This window comes from Anopheles nili, chromosome 3, assembly GCF_943737925.1.
Source record: "Anopheles nili chromosome 3, idAnoNiliSN_F5_01, whole genome shotgun sequence".
NCBI classification, from domain to species: Eukaryota; Metazoa; Arthropoda; class Insecta; order Diptera; family Culicidae; genus Anopheles; species Anopheles nili.
Window position 1 is genome coordinate 51246296 of NC_071292.1, and position 23968 is coordinate 51270263.

The 23968-nt window shown below is 44.7% G+C and overlaps 2 protein-coding genes across 2 annotated transcripts; both read left to right on the forward strand.

Moving 5' to 3' along the window:
- The first annotated feature begins 685 nt into the window (after positions 1-685).
- LOC128727544 (midasin) lies at positions 686-18861 on the forward strand. Its single transcript, XM_053821467.1, has 7 exons — positions 686-778; positions 861-1108; positions 1182-3654; positions 3718-8152; positions 8222-17729; positions 17790-18573; positions 18643-18861. Exons 1-7 carry the CDS (start codon positions 686-688, stop codon positions 18823-18825), a joined length of 17724 nt encoding a protein of 5907 aa, XP_053677442.1. The 3' UTR covers positions 18826-18861.
- A 681-nt stretch (positions 18862-19542) lies between these two features.
- On the forward strand, positions 19543-20973 carry LOC128725860 (DNA methyltransferase 1-associated protein 1). Its single transcript, XM_053819629.1, has 2 exons — positions 19543-19672; positions 19743-20973. The coding sequence occupies exons 1-2, from the start codon at positions 19575-19577 to the stop codon at positions 20971-20973; spliced, it is 1329 nt and encodes a 442-aa protein (XP_053675604.1). The 5' UTR covers positions 19543-19574.
- Positions 20974-23968: the final 2995 nt, after the last annotated feature.

Here is a 23968-nt window from a genome sequence, read left to right on the forward strand (position 1 = left end):
CCGCCGTGTCACCCGGAGAACGGAGACTGCCTGAATTTCGAGACGCACCTTTTTCGTGTTGCTAACAATCTTACACACTGCCTTTAGCCCGCAAATTAAAGGATGTTGATGAGGCTGTTCACTGCGCTACGCGAAACCGATGCGTCCGTGAAAATATTTCCTTTTCGTATCTTCTTCTTCTTCTTTTCTGCAAGAGTGGCAATGAAAACGTCAATAGTATGACGTCTCATTTTTAAGAACTGGTCGCCAGGGGTGTTTGGTATGTTAACAAAGGCATGTCTGGAAAAATGAGGTTTATAGGAAGCGGAACATGGAAAAAAATCATAGAAAATTCTTTGAGATTTCCATGATCTATTATTTACACACACAAAGGCTCATAGGCTTAAAATAAAATAACGAAACAAAGAAACGAGCATAGTTTTGTTTAGATCAACCCTTCAAAACTGGGCATGACGGCAAGACACGCACACTAAAGCAGAAAAACTCAAAACAAAAACACACTGCGTTTTTGACGTTAGATCCCTTATTTACAAACGTGCGCACGTTTTGACAATAAGCACATGTTTTGTCGTTCGGTTGAACACGGTAAAGTCGGTCTCAGTGTTTCGCGCGAGAAAATAGGAATTTTTCGTTGTCACAGTACTATTTCCATTGATATTTAATAGTGTTGAATCGCGTAAGCAGCATGGAGATAAATAATGATGAAGTTATGTACCATGTGCGGTATTTACGGGAGAAAATGCAGTGCAAGGAGTTGGAACCATTTTATAGGTTAAGGGTAAGTGTCGGCGTGCATAGTTGAGCCATGTTTATGCTTTTAAGCAGTAGATATGCTAATAATTTACATAAATGTATTGCAGAAGCTCACTTCCCCACAGATGGATGATATTTGTGATGTGTTGGGCGAGTTACTAGAACACGATCGTTATACGGTGGAAATCGGTCGCCGGTTTCACACGTTGTTGCTCCTAATTGTAACAAATGTGTTCGAAAAGGAGGAATCGCCACATGGAGCGAATGACACACCGGGTGTGTTCGATAAGTCGAAATATCGAAAAAAGTGCATTGCTTTGTCTAAACTTTCAATGCTCTGTCCGGACGTATTGAGGTAAGAGATCCGGGATACAATCCCTTTTGTGCTAACGTTAATTTATTGTGCTTATGCATTGGCCTGCTTATAGATATTCGCAGCAGTATTTTCGTAAGCATCCAGAACCGTTTGTCCGAAAAAGTGAACCCTGTGATTACGTGCCGAAGCAAAAGCAGCGTAAGCAGCATTTAGGTGCCGATCAGCCAGTTGATTCGATCCTAGAACTGATGCAGGCCTGCTATCGTTTCCTAATCATGGATCAAGTTTTCTTTCGTAGTGCGTGGAATTGGTCAGAATTTTTCGAACAGTTCGATGCAGACAACTGCCCAAGAAAACGATATTATTTGAACAGAATAACGTCAATTGTGGTTGGCATGTCACAGGCAGAATTGAATACGTTAGACGAAGGTATACCAATCGAAGTTATACTGGAAGAGGATCGTCTAATGAGTGAACTTAAATATAATGTAGCGAGCACATATGGAGATGTACCATCAAGCGCCTGTAAAGTTACGTGGAAGTATAGGAATGGCATCGTAACGAACATTGGTGATGTATTGTTGCCTATTTTTGATAGCAACAATGTTCACAATTGGGAAGTGATGCAGCGTGAAGAACAAACGCCAGGTCAGCAGGTGTCCGACTCCGAGCTGGTTGTTAGTGTTAATTCTACGAAACTCAATTTGCGTAATCTTGCGCTCGGTGTATCATCTGGCAAGGCCATTTGCCTGTCGGGGCCAGTTGGAAGTGGAAAAAGTTCGTTGGTTGAGTATTTAGCCAAAGCTACCGGACGTATATCAGTCAAGGGAGAAGATCTTCAAAATCGGCGAGCGTTGAGGGAAGAACAATCAAAAAAACGTAAGTTTAGCAATGGTTCCAAGACGAATGAAATGTGTACGCCTAATTTGGCAGGCGATACTTTGGATTGTGACGTTGAGGAGCTTAGGAAGTTAGCACCCAAGACCGGGTTTCTGCGCGTGCAGCTTGGCGATCAGACAGACAGCAAAACTCTTCTCGGTCAATACCGATGCACGGATACTCCTGGTGAGTTTGTATGGCAACCGGGTGTACTGACGCAGGCCGTTATGTACGGGTACTGGTTGCTACTAGAGGATTTAGATTCCGCCACACAAGATGTTTGTACCGTATTAACAAACTTGCTCGAAAACGGCTACTTGAGTGTTCCCGGATTTCGTGATTGCTTACGCGTCACTCCTGGTTTTCAACTCTTTGTAACACTGCGCTCCGGAGCCAAATCCAACACATCGCAGATCCACAACAACATGTACAGCCTACTAGAAAAGTATCTCTACACAGTAACCATAGTACCATTGTCGAGAAAGGAACTGTGTGACATCATTTGCATCCGCTACCCGAAATTGCGCACCGTTGCCTCGAGAGTCGTGGATATTTACTTAACATTTTCAAGTGGTTGCCACTCGGAAGATGATGATCAAAACTTCCCAACCGCTCTGTTGGACATTCTTGAGCAGCCAAACCTTGCTGACCTTGCTGATGCAGCCCGACAACCCGGTGAACATGACGATGTATTGCCGCGGTTCCATTCAGATACCAGCGAGAAACTAACAGCTCTGTCGTATTCGTCTGGTTCAAACAGACGTCTCGTTTCAACGAGAGATCTGATTAAATTATGTCGCCGTTCGGATCCAACGTTCTCGGTGACCAGCACGGAATGTGCGTACTTTGTATTTCAGAATGCGGTCGATTTGTTCTGCTCACATATTCCTCACGGTCCTGTTCGTACGAAGCTAATCACCGGGATCGGTGGAAAAATTGGAATCCTTCCGAGCCGCTGTGAGCACCTTTGCAACGAGTACAAGCCAATCGTTGAGATGGACGTGAGCAGTGAAATTCGTGTCGGAAGAGCGATATTAAAACGTTCGCTAACTGCAGATGCTAATGACGAGAACAATATTGGTAATAATGATCATGCTGAGCAAACTTTTGTGAACAAGCGCCAGAAACTTGATCGCAATGCATCTTCGCGCGTTAAAACGTTGCAACAACGGGCCGGCTACAACGAGCCTCCGCCGACGTTTTCCTTTACACGACCAACAGTGTGCTTGTTGGAAAAATTAGCTGTAGCTGTGTCGCAAAATGAACCAATACTTCTGGTCGGAGAAACGGGTGTGGGGAAAACAAGCTCGCTGCAATATCTCGCCTACCAGACCCACCACAAGTTGGTGGTGGTGAATATGAACAATCAGTCGGACGTTTCTGATCTAGTGGGTGGATACAAACCCGTCGATCTTGGATTCGTCGTTACACCCTTACGATACGAATTCGAAAGTTTGTTCCGACGTTCGTTTAACGCACAAAAGAACGAAAAGTTTCTCGGCAATGTTGCACGTTGCTATGGCAGCGGCGAGTATGACGTGTTGGTGAAGTTAATGTTGAAAATAGCAGAAAAAGCTTCTTTAAAATCGAACATATCTGAAAGCAAGTCTAAAGCTCCGTACGACAGCAACGATAGTATCCTGCAGGAAAAATGGAGTTCATTGCAGGGAAAGCTCCGCAAACTAGATGCTCAACTGAAAAATTCTGTAAGTATGGTTTGCTTTTTGCTCGTGGAATTATTTTTAATTATTATGTGTACGTAATTGCAGATCAACGTTTCGTTTGCATTCATTCCTGGCTCCTTGGTGAACTGCATAAGGAACGGCGATTGGGTTTTATTGGATGAAATCAATCTGGCATCAACGGAAACCCTCGAGTGTCTTTCTACGATTCTGGAACCCGACGGTTCTATCGTTCTCCTGGAACGAGGAGACTATACACCAGTTAAACGTCATCCAAACTTTCGCATCTTTGCCTGCATGAATCCTAGCACGGACGTTGGTAAAAAAGATCTTCCGGTTGGAATTCGAAATCGATTTACCGAGTACTTCGTTGATGAGCTGTTAGAAGAGAATGATCTGCTCATTCTAGTGAACGATTACCTTCAAGCGACAGGAATTCAAAAAGCACGAATTATGAACACCGTTAAACTGTACCGGCGGTTGCGTGCTATGGCACAACTTGAGCTAAACGACGGTCTCGGAAATAGACCGGTATTTTCACTGCGAACGTTATGCCGAGCTTTGTCCATCTGCGGCAAGAACTTATGTGGTTCCGTTGAACGCAACTTGTACGAGGCATTCTGTATTAGTTTCTTGACGCAGCTTGATTTAAAATCTCACGCCATAGTGCTAGCATGCATTCGGCAAACGCTGTTGCAAAAAGATAGCACTGGAGTCGTTGTAATAAATCAGGCTCCTATACCACGGCCAAAGCAGAATGCGGAAAAACAGATCGACTTTGAAGGATACTGGATCGAGCAAGGCCCGAAGGAGGTGCAACAGTGTGAAACCTACATTCTAACGGACAGCGTGCGTAATAATTTGCGCGATCTGGCACGAATAATATCGATTGGTCGATTGCCAGTGCTGTTGCAGGGGCCCACATCCGCCGGCAAAACGAGTCTCATCGAGTATATTGCCAAGCGTAGTGGCAATGTGTGCCTGAGAATCAACAATCACGAGCACACTGATCTGCAGGAGTATATTGGTACTTACGTGGCCGATGTAACCGGAAAGTTAAGCTTCAAGGAAGGAGTTCTGGTAGAAGCGATGCGCAATGGGCACTGGATCATTCTGGACGAGCTGAATCTAGCCCCTAGTGATATCCTGGAAGCGCTTAATCGAGTGCTCGATGACAATCGGGAGCTGTTTATCCCCGAAACGCAAACTGTAGTAAAAGCACACGCGAATTTCATGCTCTTTGCTACCCAAAATCCACCGGGCCTTTATGGTGGCCGTAAGATGCTGTCTCGTGCCTTCAAGAACCGATTTATAGAATTACACTTTTCCGACATTCCAAAACCCGAGCTGGAGATTATTCTTGAGCGCCGTTGCCATATACCACGCTCATACGCAGTGAAAATGGTGAAGGTAATGACTGATCTGCAACTGAATCGACGTAACACGACAGCGAAACAAAACTTCACGCTTCGGGATCTGTTCCGTTGGGGCAATCGATACACGTACGCCGATGCGTCGTTGTTAACGGATAATAGCTACGATTGGAACCAGCATCTCATCGACGAAGGCTATCTGGTTTTGTCCTCCAAAGTACGCAGCGCGTATGAAACGGAAATTATACGCGAGGCGTTGTTCACCCATTTTCGGAAGCGTGTGGAGGAAAGTTGCCTTTTCAACCTATCGGAGCAAACGTCGAAAGTTACACGATCGATTTTGGAGCGTCTAATGACGGAAAGTGAAAAGCTTATGGAAAAAGCAGAAGACGAACATCGTCGTGGAGGTGAAGGCATCGTATGGACTTTCGACATGCGCCGCATAGCCGTGCTGACGGCAAAGGCACTGCAATTCAACGAACCGGTGTTGTTAGTTGGCCCTACCGGTTGCGGGAAAACCACTGTATGCCAGCTGTTGGCTTCATTAGAGCAAAGGAATTTAAGAATTCTGAATTGTCACATGCATACGGAAGGTGCAGATTTTCTTGGAGGTCTTCGTCCTTATCGATCATCGGAAAACGACATGGATTGTAACGCAACGTCCAGCAAACATCAGTTGTTCGAATGGTCAGATGGGCCCTTGATCCTTTCGATGCAAGAGGGAGGGTTTTTCCTTGCTGATGAAATTTCCCTAGCCGAAGACTCTGTTCTTGAACGGTTGAATTGCGTATTGGAACCCGAACGGACGCTGTTACTGGCTGAAAAAGGTGGTTTAACTGCAAACATCGATATGCATGCCTCGTCAGATGCCAAGGAGCATACTGATGGATTTGTAATAACAGCCCGTGACGGATTTCAGTTCCTGGCTACCATGAATCCTGGTGGCGATTTTGGAAAGAAGGAACTTTCTCCTGCTTTACGCAATCGCTTAACTGAGATATGGTGTCGTGCCACGGAGGAGGAAGACGATTTAACACGCATTGCAGAAAATACTTTGCGCCGATATGTGATGATGCAAAGCTGCACCTCATTTCCTGCGGAAGAAAATGCATTCGGAGCGGTTGCCAAAGTTATTGTAAAAGAAGTGCAGCTACTGAAGCAATCGATCGAAAAGCTCAACTTTAGCATTCGCGATGTGTTATCATGGGTAGGATTCGTTGCCAAGAACGCCGGACGCGTAGGCTTGCCAGAAGCCTTGATATACGGATTAGAAACGGTCTTTTTGGACTCGCTAGAAATGCTGCCATACGAAACGTATGAAGAAATTGTATCGATTCGACGTCAAATGCGACGTTCGTTGTTGGGACTTATGCAGCGGCATCTGCAATGGAATGGAAAAATTAACATGATCGACTACGATCAGCCACAGGAAGCAGTTGGGTCAGCAGCGAACCTTTCTGTGATCAGATCAACGGAAAGCCGCTTTGGAATACATCCGTTTTACATTGAGCTAGATCCCAACACGCAGCACAATAAACGCAGCACAGAGTTCATGTTTACTGCTCCTACGACACAGCGGAATCTCTTCCGACTCCTGTCGGCTTTAAGTTTGGATAAAGCGATCTTGCTCGAGGGTCCTCCAGGAGTGGGAAAAACAACGTTGGTGGAAAGTCTTGCCCATGAAATCGGTTACAACGTAGTGCGAATAAATCTGTGTGAACATACAGATTTGGCGGATCTATTTGGTACGGATTTACCAGCAGAAGATCGCTCTCTTGATCTTGATCACTCAAAAGCGGATGATGCTTTGCAAAATGCATCCCATGAAAGCGCTAACGCTTCACCGACTTTGGGTTCGTTTACTTGGCGAGATGGCCCCCTGTTGGCGGCATTGAAATCCCGTAGTAATACGTGGATTCTCTTGGATGAGCTGAATTTGGCTCCACAGAGCGTGCTGGAAGGATTGAACGCAATTCTCGATCACCGTGGAGAGGTATACATTTCGGAACTAAACAAAACCTTCCACCTTAGTAAGAGGACGAGGATTTTCGCTGCGCAAAACCCCCTTCGGCAAGGAGGTGGTCGCAAGGGTTTACCACAATCGTTCTTGAACCGGTTTACGAAGGTATATCTCCGTAAGCTGGAGCGGCGAGATTTGTTACACGTCGTGGAAGGAAAATACAAGGAACGATTTGATGCTCTTGGGGAATATCTGATTGGCGAGGAATGTACGCTGTCGCATTCATCTGAGCTGAGTTATTTCGAGCACCGCAAAACGGGATTAGAAAAAGATTTAAAGTTTGACTTGGCTGAGAAGATGGTATTGTTCTCCGAGCGTTTGGATTCCGGACTTGCAAACTTAGAGTTTGGTTACAAAGGTGGACCGTTTGAGGCTAATCTTCGCGATATTCTTCGTTGGTGCGAACTGTTCCTTAGTGAAAGTTGTGGATTTGTGGTGCCAAAATCCAAGCATAATGACGCTGTTTACGAGACCGTAAAACATGAATGGATGCTGGTACTCTTTGAAAAGATGAAACTGGTTTACTATCAACGTATGCGAGCGGAACTGGACAAGCGTTATATTGTTAACGTATTTTCGGACGTTTTCCATTGCGATGGCGATGAGCTGGAGCGAATTTCCAATGATATCGGGTTGTACTGGACGGATGATAAAATTTACCTAGGTGATATTGTCCTCCAGAAGGGAGTGCCTAACATGGATGTTGGAAAGATGCCTATGTTTGCTGTTAAACAGCAAATGGCAACGGCAGATGGTGGAGCTTCAACATTGGTACTAGCTAGCCAAAAGGAACTCCTCAAAAGTGTAACGGAATGTGTGCGGCTAGAAAAACCGATAATTCTGTGCGGCCCCAATGATTGCGGAAAAACGAAGGTGATCGCTTTGTACTCCACCTTAGCCGATACGTTTTGTCAGGTGGACACTATTGACGACTCAGTGACTGGTAGTTTTCAACAATTCGATTTCAATCGCCACCTAGAGGATATGGCCTCCGTGGTGGAAACAATCGTACGCCGGGTTGTGAAGGAGTCAATATTGTTTCGGCATGGAAAACACAATAAGGGATGTGCAGTACTTGGACTGCTAGAATTATGGGAGAAGTACGAGGAATTCAGTGATGGAGCGACTGGTGAGTGCACAGTATATAGTGAATATTGTTCGGACGACTAATTAAACGAGTCTAAAATATTTTTTTCAGCTTTCACCGCGCATATTACAAGTCCTCTGCAGTCGGGAGAGATAATTCTTTTTCGAAAACGTTTGAATGCGTTGGAAAATGTTATCAGCAATCTTAAGCAACAAAACGGAATACGCCAAGATGAGACAAACAGCACAATCAACCGTTTGAATGATATGTCAAAAGTGCTTCACAAATTAGAGTATCTATCTAGGCAAGTGCAAACACTCAATACTGGAGGGCACTTTGAGTGGGTTGATTCGAAAATAGTGAAATGTCTTCGCACAGGACAACATATTTGTCTAGAACATGTAAACCTTTGTTCGTCGGCTGTACTCGATCGGTTGAATCCTGTCTTTGAACCAAACGGGTCGCTTATGATATCAGAAAAAGGCACGTTGCAAATCGACATTAGCTCCAGTGAAGAAACAGTTACGGAAGTAGTGCAGAGACATTCTAATTTTGAGGCGTTTCTTACACTTGATCCAAAGAATGGAGAAATTTCTCGTGCAATGCGAAACCGTTGCGTAGAGCTTGCCTTCGCTAGTCGAGACGCATATGAAGAAGACGACTTGAGGCAGCTTATTTTCATCAATGGTATTCATGAGCCGTACCTTATTGATGCCTGCATGTCTATCCATCGCGAGCTACGGGCTGCTACCGGACAATCGGAGCAATTCAATCCGTTCGGAGTGGCACATTTAGTTCGTTTTGTACAACTTATGGCGCAGAATCTACAAAAGCAAGGAAAAGTGCGAAGTATCGAATGTATGAAGCTGAGCGCAATGGATGTATATGTTCGTTCGTCAAACGTGGATCTGTTAGGCTTTGGGTTGGATTTTTATCGCAGCGCTCTGAGGAAAGCGATTGAAAAAGTAATCGAATCCGTTGTGATGAGAAAGAGTAGTGTGCGGTTCGAAAATGTAACCCTTCGTGCAAATGATCTCACGAAGTTGACTCGATTAAGGCTTCAAGCTGAACCATTTTTGGCACTGCTTCGTGGATTTGTGGATGATTTGGATGGAACAAGAGTGCTAGCGGATATTTCCACTAACTTTGCATCGATTGCAAACCATGTTAGCCAAGAAAATTTGAAGTATATGTTATACTTTTTATACGAAATTAGCTCGGTAGAAGATATTGGCGTAAGAGAAGTGTACCTACGCAAAGCCATCGGTGAAGCAGTTGCATTGATTACAGGAGAAGTAGATAATCTGAACGGGCTCCAGGCAACTGTTAAAGGATCTGGTATTCTTGTAGATGTCGATGAACATGCTGAAGCAGGACAGCACAAACAAAATTGGAACTCTGCTCCATCGCTAGATCGTTCAGTTCATTTTCAAAAATGCAAAGCCGAACGAAATGTTTCGATAGCGCACGATGGAAAAAACGGCAAGGAAGAGCAAAGGATGAATGATTTATCCGGCTTTATTGTAAAATTGAATGAAGTCCTCTGCAAATCATCACAAGAAATATCGAAATCTAATGCACCTGGCGACCTGCCATGGAATCGTTTCCTTTTCCCAAGGATACGCGACTATTTGTCATGCAGCAATGATCTGGATGTGCGGAGAATAAGTTCTAAACTTTTGCTCGATACCATTATTGTTCCATTACGAATAGAGCATGTTACAAAGTTAAGTCAAATTGATATGTTATCATACTCCAAAGCTGTTCGTGACAAGACAATCAACGATGGTATCGGAAATGGGTTGCTGCTGGTGTTACACGAGTTTCTCACCGGCTATCGCATGATGGCAAGGCAAGCATTTGACGAGTTGCAAATTGACGATAAGCTCTATGTTCGTTTAATTCTTTCCCATCAGTGGTTGAACAGATTGTCAGATCTGTCCCATTGCAAGTTATACGAAAACAAAGAGCTGAAGGCTGGATTGTTGGATAATCTTACACTCCATTTTCAATGGATTGAAAAGCATTGCCTTAGTGTGCTGAAGGACGATCGCTTTATGTATTCAACGGATCATGGTACCAGCTTAAGGGACGTCCTTCGTCAATCTATTGCTGATCTTACTCATCCCTTATCGATGGTTCGAAAGGCGTATGGTAAGCTATATCTTGATTATCTACCTTTGTATAGCGCAGAACAAGTGGAGCACGTCGTGAGTTTAACTAAGCTAGTGAATGCCTTACGCATGCTTCCAAAACTTGGTAAACGACATACGTACAGCGAATTTCTACGAAGAGTTGCATTATCAAATCACCCAAAGACTATTGATTTGAAACGATCATTGCTAGCAACTATGTATAATCAAAAAAGTGTGGTTTCTGATGATGAACCCATAGTTGATTTAGACAAAGTTGTTGCTGAGACGATTGGTGATTCAAAAGAAATTAATGATTTGCTGATCGCGTTCCAAAATGGGTCATTGCAATATGTGAAAGATGAGAAGGAAGCAAGAAATATCATCGACAGGATTGCATCTTTCGAGACGGATATGAAATCGTTGCACGTGCAGCAATCGCTTTCTAGTGAAAGCAAATTTGAACTGGAGTGTCTACCGTTGCTTGAGTATTATGTGTACAAAGTGCTTATTGCTTCACGTGCCAAAAAGCTCGATGATCGTATACGAATAGATTTTATCCTAAACGTGCGGTCGCTTGGAGTGGACGCACTAAGTGCAATCAAATTACTGTCGGAAAAAAATTATCGCATAGCGCAGGAAGCATTTATTGTGTTGTTAGGATTAAGCGCCGAATTATCGCTCGAAAAGGTTCTGTCTATCCTGTCGCCCGACGTATATCGCCGTTTAAGTACTTGCTGGCATCAATTCTGCAGTTCGAACGAACGCTTGGAATTAAGTTCACTGGCCATCCAGAAGAATGTGTGTCATGATGTTGAAAATGCAGAAGCTTACGAAGTGAATCACAATAATGACGATCCAAATGCGGACGATAACATACCTAGCAGTTTTCATGGTGCTCTGCTCACGATGAATTGCTTGGCGATTATTTTAGGAAAAGGAGCAGGTGCCTTCCGAATAACCGGACTTGGCGAACTACCCGAATGGCGCCGCACGTTAATGAAGATCGGGTCGATATTGTGGAGTAACTCCCTCGTGGTCTCGGAATATTATCAGAGCGAAAGTAGCTGCTTGCAACTGGCTAGCACTGCGGCCGGAAAATTGTTAAAGGAATTGGACCATGTGATGGTTGAAAATGAAAAGGCTTGTGATGTTACGCATGCTTTTGTTAAAGATTTCTCGAACGTTGTTGATTTGCTACGTCAGTATAATAAACTAACAAATGAAAAGAATGCGTCAATCGATCGCGATCATGAGTGGCGAATAGCTTCCATAATGCGGTTGCTTTCCGGGATATTGGAGTTAAATTTATACGTTTTTTTACCACTCCTCGATCCCGTCGAAAAGAATCGCTTAAAACAACAATATCTTCAAGAAGACATAAAGCTCCTAGAAAACTTGGTTCTCAGCTACGATTGTATGGCAGTAACTATGAACTACCGTCGCCTTGGCGAACACAATCGTCGACTCTTCCATGGTGAAATCGAGCGACTCAGAGAAAAGGGACAACATCTCACGCGAAAAGTAGCCCTTCGCCCGAAAAACGACAATTTGTACGCGGAAATGGTTAGAGATGTGAACAATTTTTTGCTCTCCTGTTGCCATCCGGGCACGATTGGTAAACTCGTTGCGTCAATTAATCAGTGCTTAGACTACGTCGTGGATATGCGCAATTTGACCAACAATCGAAGCCATACACAAGCGTTCCTTTTAAAGATGTCCGAGATTTTAACGCAAATCGATGTTTGGAATGACATTGCGCAACAGTTCGAACACCACACGTTGAGCAATTACGAACCGTACTATCAAGATTTTTTGACTCCGGTTCGAAACGCAATTACTACGGTACGGTATGGTCTAAATGGCATTCGACATTGCTTGCGTGCAAAGCAGGCCACAATAGAACAGAAATCAAGTGGAGCTTTCTACGATCTTAACGAAGATCGGGCTTTGAAGAAGATATTGATAAAGTTCATTCAATTCCCTTGTTTGAAGCCTCTGGAACTTTTCGACGATAAACACAAGGTCAACATTTACTCAGTAATGGAGAAGCTAGCTCAGCCGGAGCAAACTTACTTCCGTTTATTGAAAGCTCGCTTGCAGGAGGTATCGAACAAAATATCAATTGAGCGTACTATGGAAAAACGATCGTTTGCCGAACTTGATCGTATCGTCAACGTATGCAATCAGGTGTGGCAAAAGCAAGAACATTTGCGAAGGAAACGGCAGGCCGAAGAGGACAGTCTGTATTTAACTAAATCGCACTGCGACGAGGAGACTGAAGATATTGTGGCACAACGTGAGATCAGCGAAATGTTTCCGAATTACGTCGACCAAGACTTTGCCGAGTTTATACAAAATGATACGCTAGAACAAATCATCAAACTACCGGAACGAAAAGAGAAACCAATCGATACGATAGGAGACGATGATTATGCACTCATTTGTGAGTATTTTATCGCATTAATGGCAAAACACTCCCGTTCTTACTACTACCATCCGGATGTGATGAAATCTAGTGGTGAAGGCCACCGTATGGGTAGCGATCTTTTGGCAATAAATTTCGTGAAACCCTTCGAGACAAAGTTGGAAATCTTTAACCAAATCGTACAGAAATATGAACCTTCCATTGGTAGCGAATTCGATGAAATAGCATACGGAGCGCTGAGTGTTGCAGTTGGATTACTGCAAGAAAGGTACAACGATCAAACGGATGCTGGCCAAATTGAGCGAAAGACGAAAGGCCACTCTTTAACAACGAGTTACAATTTTTATACCGATGCAAATATTCCGGAGGTGTTGCAGTGCGTTAAAGTTTTGAGGATGGTCGATACACGTGTACGGGAATTACTGGTGGAATGGCCTGATCATGCAGTGCTGACCGACATCCTTTTGATTATGCAGCGCATCCAGGGATTGCCGTCTACAGCCCCAGTTGTGCGTTTTAGCACGGGTTTGCAGTTGCTTCGGCAAAAGTTAGATGAGTGGAATGCAGTTGCCCATCGGGGAAATAATATGCGTGATCTTGAGCGGGAAGTGGTCGAATATATTCACCGCTGGATGCGCATGGAGCTACAGTACTGGCGCGAATGTTTGTCTCGTACGCTTGAACAAGTACGCAGTAAAGCGTACCGATACTGGTTCTTCATGTACAATCTGTTGCACGAGTTCATGCAAGTTGGTGTAAAACGAAAGGGTAAGATGAATCATTTGCTTGATTACGATAAAGTCGAAAAGTGCTATGGGGAGCAGGAACTTCTCGACGAGGATGATGATGAAAACGTAGGAGAATCGGCACAATCCGATGTAACTATAGAAGATGTCATAAAGGTATTAAAACAGTTTATGGAATCGTCTAATTACGCCGAATATGGTTTGCGATTGCGCGTAATGAAATCCTTTGAGCAGTATCTGCATTACGTTGACGAGGAAAAATTAGAATTTGAGCCGAGGAAACGACAAGTACTTGTAGCCGTCCTGTACAATATTCACATGTACTTCGATCAGTTTTCAACTGAAATTGAGGAGCATATACGCTCTAAGCGGGTTCCCATCGAAAAGAAATTGAAAGATTTCGTGAAAATAGAGTCGTTCAACAAAGATTTGTCGTACTTCAGCATGCGCAACAACATAGCCCGTGTGCATCGTCAGCTGCACAAATTCCTAAAGGAATTTGAAACGGAAATCGCGAGTCGAGTAGCACCCGTGTTCTGTCCCAAAGATCCGGCTCGTGAAATTAACGATGCGGATGAGCAGAAATTAAAGGTGTTGCGATCTGAGGCAAAAATTACTTATTACATGGTTGATGTGAAAAGTTTTATGGCACCCCGGAAGCTCATACAACGGTTTTCGGTACATAAATCGGTTCGCCTGAGTGAAGATCCTGAAACGCATAACATTAGCGGTGAAAGCCAACTAGCAGCTATGTCGCTTTACCAGAAGATCGATCGTTTCTTCACGACGGCTCGAAATGTTTGCCGCGATGCGATTCTCCATGCCCCGTTTTCCGGCCTGGTCTACAGTTTGGATTCCTTCATGCGAGAACAAATTGATAGTATTGAATATTTGCGTGGTTTGGAAGTTGATCGTACCCTGCCACGTCCTAAGCAAAAATCTCAAGCTAAACAGATTATGAATCAGAAGCGTAAGGCACTGTCTGACTTTTATAAAACGCTTACCTTGCTTGGTGTGAGCTATCGAACAGGATTGCTTGAGTCGGCAATCGGAGGAACTGACCCAGTAGATGCTACGATTAAACCATTTAGCTTAGAGTTACTAACACATGATTCAAAATATCGTAAGGCCGACCAGCATATAGTGTATTTGAATGATAAGCTTAACTTGTACTACGCTAAATGTGTATTCAAGATCAAGCTGCTCGCGAAGGTGATGCTGCAACCCGATCCCGATATTGCTGGTCCAGTGAATGTAGATCGCATTAAGGGTTTCTCGATCGATATGTTCTTGGTTGTACAAAATCAACGGAAAGCGCTTGCTGAAACGGTTCAAAATGTATCTCAGCTTCGTGAATTGATTGCGAGTCTTTATCAACTAAACAACTGTGTTGAGTCTAACCACTCGGAGAACGATAGTGGACTTCGGTTTGGCGAGTATCGTCGGCGGACGGACATAGTGGCTCGATGTTCCTTGGAGGCTCGTTTGGTCCTGGAACAATTCAAATTATTGCTCGCTTCGGCACCGAAGGAATCAGACGAAGAGCTGCAATTGTTTGAAACACTTGCAGGGGGTAGTGGAAAATCAGGAGGTGATTTCTATCAAAACTCCTTGGAATTTGTTAGAATAACCAAGCTTACGCAGGAAGCGTTGAAACAAACGGTTGCGTTAAACGAAGAACTTGGCAAACTGGCGGAAGAAGCTTATTGTTTCCGCGAATCAACTGAAAGATTTGAAACAAAACTCGACAATATAAAAGAACAGTTGATTGCGCTGAAAGAAATGTTTTCGTTTGTATCTGATAGCGAAACACAGCAGCGCTATTCAGTGTATGGACAGTCGATCGTTGAGTTGTTGCAGCTGTTCGAACGATATTCTAAGGATGCTTTTGAAGAGCAATCTTCTCCCGAAAAGAGTGTCATTATCCAAACGATGGATGATGATAGCATCAACAATGAAATTGAAAACATCATTCATTCGTTGCTTATTTCTATGCAAACGATCTATAAAAAGTACTCTGAAATAGAACCTCAACCAAACGCTAATGACGGAACAGATCAGGCTTTGAATGTGAAGGACGCAGAATGCCACGAAAGTGATGATGAGGAAGAATCAGGGCACAATCTGCAAGAGCAGCATTTGAAACAAAAAATTAATGTTGATCTTGAAAGTGATTTAAAGACGCTCAGCATTCCAAAAGTTGTGGGAAAACTCAAAGGACTGCTATCATTAGTTGTTGCAAATCATGACGAAACTGGTTCCACGAACGAGTTGAGATTGCGCGCGGTTATTTCAAAGATCACTCGTCTCGTGCCGATGCTAGAGCAGTACAATCTCCTTGTGGAGTATTATCTCATACAGCAGCTGGGTGCGCACAAGATTTGTACAAAAATGCTGTCTGTTATGTTAACTGTTTTCATTGAACTGGCGACTAAAGGATTCTGTGTACCGAAAGACTTATTGGGGGACGAAGCGCAGAATCAGAATGGAGATCAAGAGAATGACGGTGACGCGGGCGAAAAGTTTGGTTTTGAGGATGGGGAAGGTGAAAAAGATGTATCGCACAAGATCGAAAGTGAAGATCAGCTAGATGATGCTCGAAAACCTGGGACTGAAAAGGAAAAGCAAGATGAAGAAGAGAAAGATAATAAGGAAGAAAAAGGAATCGATATGAGCGAGGACTTTGAATCAAAGTTGCAAGATATCGAGAAACCAGAAGGATCAGATTCTGACGACGAGGAAGAAAAGGACGATATTGATAAGCAGATGGGTGAAACTGAGGAGGGGGCAGAAAAACTAGATGATCAGATATGGGGAGATGATGAGGAGAAACCCGAAGAGGAGGAAAATGATAATAGCATGGAAGAAGAAGACGGTACAGGCTCTAACGAAAAGGACGATAGACACAATGATCTTAACAGTTCGGAGAAAGACAAGCAGCAAACTGGTGATGAAAACCAGCAAGATGACGGTATGGATGCAATCGATCAAGCACCAGAAACAGATGATAAGAAGAAGAAAAAACCAAAGGATATCAACGATATGGACGATAATGAAGGTCAAGAAGAAGAGGAACACAATAATCCATATCATAACGAGCTAGAGGAACCGCCAGAGCCAGAGGAGCTGAATCTGGATGAAGATTTCAACCTGGATGGAAATGAGAAGCCGAAAGACGGTGAGGATAATGAGCAGGAGAATCCGTTCGACATAGACGCCATGAAAGAAACTGCTGACGGTGAGCAGGAAAATGAGGACGAGGAAAAGAAAGATGATCAGGAAGAGGGTAACAGCGGGAATCCAGCAGAAGAAAATGGTGAAAATTCCTCCGACGAGGAAGAGGAGGCTAATAATCCGGACGTTCCGGATAAACTAGCCGAAGATCAACCAGAGCATGAAGATGACGCTAACAAAGAGAACAGCGAACAGCAAGTTCCTGGTGAGGAACAAAAGCAAGATGAGCAGGAAGAGGCTGAACAGAAAGATGACCAACAGCCGAAATCATTCCAAAAGGACGAACATCAAGAATCGCATGATAAGCGCACGGAAGAAGATCGAGTGGAGGCAATGCCGGATGCGGAAAACAAAGGAACCAGCGATCAAGTGGCCAACGAAAAACCGGAAGCTAAGCAAGATCATGAAATAGATGAACAGGATACTGGTGAAGATAAGGAGGGCACCGGGCAGGCTGAAAACGAACAATCGGAAACGGGCCATCGCGGAATCGCGGAAGCTAGAAAAACGAAAACGCGCGAAAATGATCGTAAAGACAAGCAGGAACAGAAGGAACAACGTCGTAAACAGGGCCATACGGATGAAGAACGATCTCTCGGTGATCCAAATCAAGCGGAAAAGAAACGGCTAAAGACAGTCGATCAGATGAATCGAGACGAGCGGCAAGACGAGGAAGAAAATGAAGAGGATGTGAACGAGGAGGATCATATCGATGATGAGTTTCAGCACGTCAAGGACGCTAAGAACGCTGATAAAACAACGATGGACAATGCGACAGAAGAGCAATCGAAGCAGGTGCAGCATCAGGATAAGAAAACGGATGAGGATAACGATAATGAAGCAGAGGATGAATGTGCCGATCAGTTGATGGATGAAGAAGAGGAAGCTATGCAAGGGGAGTTGGAAGAAAGGGAGCTGCTGGAGAGCGAGAAGAATGAGAACAAAAAAGATAAGCCGGCCAGGAAAGACGAGAATGCTATCAAGGATAAAATAGAAATGGAAAACAACGTCGAGGTGGAAGGAGAAGTTATCCTTACAGCAACGGTGGCACGGGGTGACGACACTATGGCACACACGATGTAAGTATTACATTTTCTTACAGTGCAAGTTATTAAATGTTTAATGATTTTGTTTTATAGCTTTGAAATTCTTTATGATGTAACCCTGCCTGATGAACCGTCGACTTCTGAGCAGCTGGACATGCGAAAGATGGTGGAATCGGAAATTCAATCGTCTGCTCCGACCGAACTGGACCATGAGGCATTTGAACAATGGCAACAGATTTCTAACAAAATGCTTCCGAGCGCACGCGATCTCTGCGAACAGCTGCGCTTGATCCTGGAACCGACTAAATGCACTCGTCTGAAGGGCGACTATCGAACGGGACGACGCATAAACATGAAAAAAATCATACCCTACATAGCGTCGCAGTTCCGCAAGGATAAAATTTGGTTGCGCCGTACGAAGCCGGCACAGAGAGACTACAAAATTACAATCGCCATCGACGATTCGAAATCGATGGATCACAACAATTCGAAGGACCTGACCCTGCAGGCGATATCGCTTGTGTCTCAAGCGTTAACGCTACTCGAGAGCGGTAGACTGAACGTGATGTCATTTGGCGAAAAGCCACGGATTCTGTTGAAACACTCCGATCAATTTGATGGCCCGAAACTGATAAGTGCGCTGAATTTTGCGCAGAACCAAAGCCGTATCGCGGAGCTGTTGAAGTTTGTGCGCTCATTTAATTCGGAGGATGCATCGTCATCGGATAATGGAATATTCGAGCATTTACTGCTAGTTTTGAGCGATGGGCGGAATATTTACAGCGAAGGAGAAAAGGAGGTGAAGAATGCCGTTAAGCTCGCACGAATGCAACGGATATTCATTGTGTATATAATTATCGATAATCCCGATAATAAGGTAAGTGCATACGGTTTACAAAAGCTGCTCGTAATAACTAACTACTATTAATTCTCTATTGCTCAATAGCATTCGATTATGGACGTTAGAGTACCTCTGTTTACGCCGGATAGTGCGAAGATAGTCATGCAATCGTACCTGGATGTCTTTCCGTTCCCGTACTACATGATTGTACGAGATTTAGGACAGCTTCCGATGGTGTTGAGCGACGCAATGAGACAATGGTTTGAGTTAGTGAACAGTGAACAGTGAACAGTAGACTTAGTGGGAAGGTTTGCTTCAATAGTATAAGCGGTATTGGGTAGTGTTAATCATTATTGCTATGAATGTAAAATTAATCAATAAAAATGCAATATATTGTAAAGTAGAACCAGAAGAGAATAAGATTTCGGGCCTCCAAACGCAACAACCGACAGTAAATTGCAGCCAACACGCTCGGGCGTGTTGCACGTGGCATAACGAGCAGCAGTCTTCTGGATTCTTTTGATAAAGACATTACTGAATTGAAATCAAACCACTTACGACGTGTATTCGAGCGTAAAGGAGTAATAAACCAACTAAATTATTTGATGTCATGAAATATAAGTTATTTCTCAAACCAGAGGTTTTCTTCGCATGCCATTAACACGTGTTTAACCATTATTTAAAAAAACTGATGATAACTAAATAACTGGGGATAACCAAAAGTAGGAGCAAGAAACTAGAGATACACCTAGGGAGAATAAAGCATAATTGGAAAATATATCAATGATTTAAACTAAGAAAGTAATGCTTAAAATCGTTGTTGGTTTGTCATCCACGCTACTTTTGAAAAGGTGTATGTTGTTCAATCCGGTGGTTACCCTGTGTTTTGATGGGCAAATGTCAACATAAGAACGCGTTTGGAAAAAGAAAGAAAAGTTTCGAAAGGACACTAACCGCGCTGGGAAAAACAAACTATTATTGATAGTTCCATAAGTTATTGGTCATTTAATATATCCGTTTAGTATTTAGCTTGTATCATGGCTGACGTGCGTGATATTCTTGAGTTGGAGCGTCCGGTAACACCGGAGTTAACAAAGGAATCGCTTTTGAATACAAAGAAGCGTCCTGTGGAACGGTAGGTTTTGGTTCATGCTTAGATGGCCAGGAAATAGGCAGTATTTGTGTATAACTGTCTTTCGTTGTAGGAAAATTGTTTCCAAACGTCCGGAGGGTATGCACCGTGAGGTGTTTGCACTTTTGTACAATGATAACAAAGATGCGCCACCGCTCCTGCCTACCGATACGGTATCGGGCTACAAAAAGACGAAGGCCCGGCTGGGCATGAAAAAAGTCCGTCGCTGGGAATGGGCACCGTTTGTGAATCCGGCCCGTACCGATGGGGCAGTCTTTCATCATTGGAAGCGTGCGTCTGACGAGCAGAAGGAGTACCCGTTCGCAAAGTTCAACAAACAGCTTGACATCCCCACGTACACGCTGAACGAATATAACGCGCACCTTAAGACTACGAAGTGGACTAAACAACAAACGGACCATTTGTTCGACTTGGCGAAACGCTTCGACGTGCGATTCATAATCATGTGTGATCGTTGGGAGCGGGCAAACTACGGCATCAAGTCGGTGGAAGATCTCAAGGAGCGCTACTACGAGGTACTGGGCATACTGAACAAGGTGCGCAACAATGGCACAGAAAAGAAGATGTACGTGTTCGATGCGGAACACGAGCGGCGAAGAAAGGAGCAACTAAAAAAGTTGTTCGATCGCACGCCCAAGCAGGTCGAGGAAGAGCAGCAGCTATTGAACGAGCTGAAAAAGATTGAGGCCCGAAAGAAGGAGCGCGAGCGTAAAACACAGGACCTTCAGAAACTCATATCGCAAGCCGATCAACAACAGACGGAGCATCATCAAAAGGAGCAGCAGCAGCAACACCCACAGCACCAGGGAACGGCAAACAAGAAGCAGGATAAAAAATTAAACAAGAAAAAGATTCAACAGCAACCACGCACATCGAAGGTCGATTCCGTTGTTAGTGCGGTGGAGAGTGCCGGTATCAAGTTTACCGATTTGCGTGGCACCGGCGTTTCGCTACGATCGCAGAAGATGAAGCTGCCGGCCAATGTCGGTCAGAAGAAGGCCAAGGCGCTGGAGCAGGCTTTGCAGGAGTTTAAAGTTGACCCGAACCCGCCACCGATCGAGGAAATTTGCGTTGCCTTTAATGAGCTGCGTTCGGATATGGTGCTGCTGTGTGAATTGCGCACTGCTCTGGCAACGTGCAACTTTGAGCTGGAAAGCCTGAAGCACCAGTATGAAGCGCTTTGTCCTGGAAAAACGCTCAACATTCCGGCAGCGCTGGTGAATCCACCGGAAGAGGAATCGTCAAGTGGCATTGATGGGAATGATATCGCAGCTATGATTTAGTAGAAGTGAATATCTGATTTACCAATAAAGCAACATATGTAAGTAAAAATTAATAATCCTTTATCGGAAAAATATCCGAACTAGTTTGTATGAATATTGAACAACGGTAAAGGCTGCGGAAAGCACGTCTTGTTGTCATAGATGCCAAGAATTTTTCGGATAGAATAACTTTGCATGAAAAGGACGATTTTATAAGCACCAAATCCAGTCTAAGCATTCATCGTCATCAAGCTGAGATGTTACAAAGAATAACTTAAAGTGCATTAGAACAACCCCACGAGCCGGTTCCTGCACATCCTTACACAAAACTACCGGCGACATCGGGGAAAACGTTTCCGGTTTCCCACAGGAACCATGCGACCGTGTCAACTCGCTCAAACGTAACAACGGTTTTCGGAAATGATCACAATAATATGCGCCCCACACACGTCCCCGGGTCGATCAACCGGTTTAGGAGCGGTTCCTGCGTGACAGGACGGAAGGATTGCCCGAGAGCAAGGGTAACGTACCACAAAACCCCGTCGAAAGAAATGCCCAAAATGACCGGAGTTGGGACATATAAGCAGGAAGGATCGGTGAGAAACAGGCAAACGGGCCGAAAAAAAAGACAAACGGCGGAAACGTTGAGGTAAACGTGATGGATTACGAGCGGAAAGAGACCACCGAGAACGACGGGAAGTGGCGATCGTGGGCAGAACGATCAACACGGGGTGTTGTGTGGGTGACAGTATGTATGCTCTTTGTAACCGCGCTGCTGGTGATGTTGCCGCAGCATAAACTCACGGTACGAAGGGAGAGAGAGAGAGAAAGAGAAAAAGCGGTTTTGTTTGCATAAAACTGGTCGGGAGCAAACCCCTACGCGAGTCGGGTGAGCATAAGCGGGAGAACCGCAGAGCGAGAGAGAGAGAGAGAGAGAGCGAGCGTGCGAGCGAGATGGCATACAAAACAAAGCGCGCACCGAGCGGTTGCGTGTGCTGCGCGGATCGTCGCGATCGTAGTCGATCGAGCGAACGAGAGGAAGCTTCACGCGTTTTGAGCCCGGCTCTCAAACACACATGTGTGCCGTGGGTATTATCGCCGTTGTGTCACCGCGCTGCAGGAGTTAGCGCATAGTTACCGGTGGTGGTGCGTTTCGAAAAAAAAAACGGAAGGAAATAAGCGGAACAGTTTTGCAGAAGCAGTGGTACTACGTACGTCCGAGCGAGTGCATAAAAAAGTGTCGCATGTCCGATCGAATGATCGCATCTGCTGTTACGCGAAAATAAAGTGAAGCGCTTTGTCTTTGGAAGAATCACTGTCGATCACCGATCAAGGCATCGATCATAGCCTGCTAGGAAAAGTGCTTGTCTATGTGTCACTGACAAGTGTTCGCCAAGCGCGTGCAGTAGCGAAGCGACTAGCAACACAACACGTTTGGTGGAATTTCTGCGAGCTCGAACCAGCGCGCTTATTTAGCGCACCCGTTTTAGAAGATCGTCATCTAGAGGCGCACATTTCGTGACCGCGTGGTTAGTGTGCGACGGGCGGCCTTTTTTTTGCTGTTGTTGTTGTGTGTGTTGTTCTACCGGTTTTCGGAGTGCCTTCTCGCAAGCTCGCGCTCGAAACGGTCCAATTATAACGACAAAGTGTATGTATAGATAACGAAAAAGAAGGGAAAAAATATATGCCCTAGTGAAAATCCGCCACACGAGCCTTCACGCCGGTGGTTTATCTGGCTTTCTGGCACGGTTGTGTTTACGGCCGCCCTGCAGTAGCAGAAGGAGTTTGAAAATCCGTAGGCGTTTGCGAGTGGGTTGTAGGCGCGCGAGACTGAAGGTTAAGTGAAGTAAAGCTGCTCTGAGTGCGGTTTTTGGGTTGGACCACTTTCCGCAGACCGGTGGTGGACATTCCGTCTTCCGTGGAAAGTTTCGGCGACACGCCGGCGATCGGATGAATGTCCCACGATAGCTCATCGCAGGAAACGCCAGGATGAAACCACAGACAAGGTAAGCGAACGTTGACATCACCTTCCAAATCTTTCGCGAACATAATTCCGTCGTTCAGCCCTGGTTTGAAGTACCTTTAAACCATCGTGTGTGTGTGTGTGTTTTCAACCGCCCCTGCTGGAGACGGCGACAGAGGACATGTCCTTTCCCTCGACGAAACGGCGCCCCCACCCCAAAAACGCCGGAGAGCTGGCACGTGCGTAGGTGGTGTATCTCTTTCCAAGTGTACGATCGTCGAGGGGTTGATCGCGAAAGACTGCCTACTTGGTGGTTTAAATATGTCCGCCTTACCGTTACCACACACCCGTACCAACCCGCCAACCCGGGTTTCTGAGGCCTTTTCTGGGCCCCCACGCGCGTTCGTTTTGTTTCGCAACGAAGTGACTCAAAGCGACCGTATCCGTAGGCGGCATCAGGTGGGCTTTTTCACTCAACCATTAATGGCCGTTATTAAAAAGGGTTATATCCCATTGAATATATTTTTATAGACATTTTCGTTGGTGTATCAAATGCGGGAATATGTTCGCATATGCAGCCGCTTGGTTATGTTAAAATTGCATAAACTTTCCATCTAAACATTCCTGATTCATTCGTATTTCTCCGCCGGTTCCGCACCTCAGTGGCGGAATGCTTCAATCTGCCAATCCGTGCGCCATTCATGCATACTTTCTAACCGACTGTATTGCCTGTAATGTACACGCGACCTGTTCGCTGGGCTGTTAACGGGAATATTAATGGTTAGTAATCAATCCTTGCAACGTTTTCGTAAAGATATCGGAAAGTATCAGAGCTCCACCAGCTCGCCGTACAAATGTGCACGTTAATTGTCGCTTACAGGCGTTAAATCCTCCTAACACCACCTGCATGCGCCTGTTGAACCGAACGATCGCGCAAATGCAAATGTAAGGGAGGTAATTTGTGACACTAGTAAAGAAATCTGTTCCTTTATTGATTGCTTCCAGCGACGAGCTGCCTGTTGGAAAAGTCCTTGCTATTTTACGTCTTTTTTA

Coding starts and splice junctions, on each gene's coding strand:
- LOC128727544 (XM_053821467.1), top strand. CDS start 686: ATGGAGATAAATAATGATGAAGTTATGTACCATGTGCGGTATTTACGG. Junction 1,109..1,181: donor CTCTGTCCGGACGTATTGAG/GTAAGAGATCCG, acceptor GCCTGCTTATAG/ATATTCGCAGCAGTATTTTC. Junction 18,574..18,642: donor TCGATAATCCCGATAATAAG/GTAAGTGCATAC, acceptor ATTGCTCAATAG/CATTCGATTATGGACGTTAG.
- LOC128725860 (XM_053819629.1), top strand. CDS start 19,575: ATGGCTGACGTGCGTGATATTCTTGAGTTGGAGCGTCCGGTAACACCG. Junction 19,673..19,742: donor AAGAAGCGTCCTGTGGAACG/GTAGGTTTTGGT, acceptor CTTTCGTTGTAG/GAAAATTGTTTCCAAACGTC.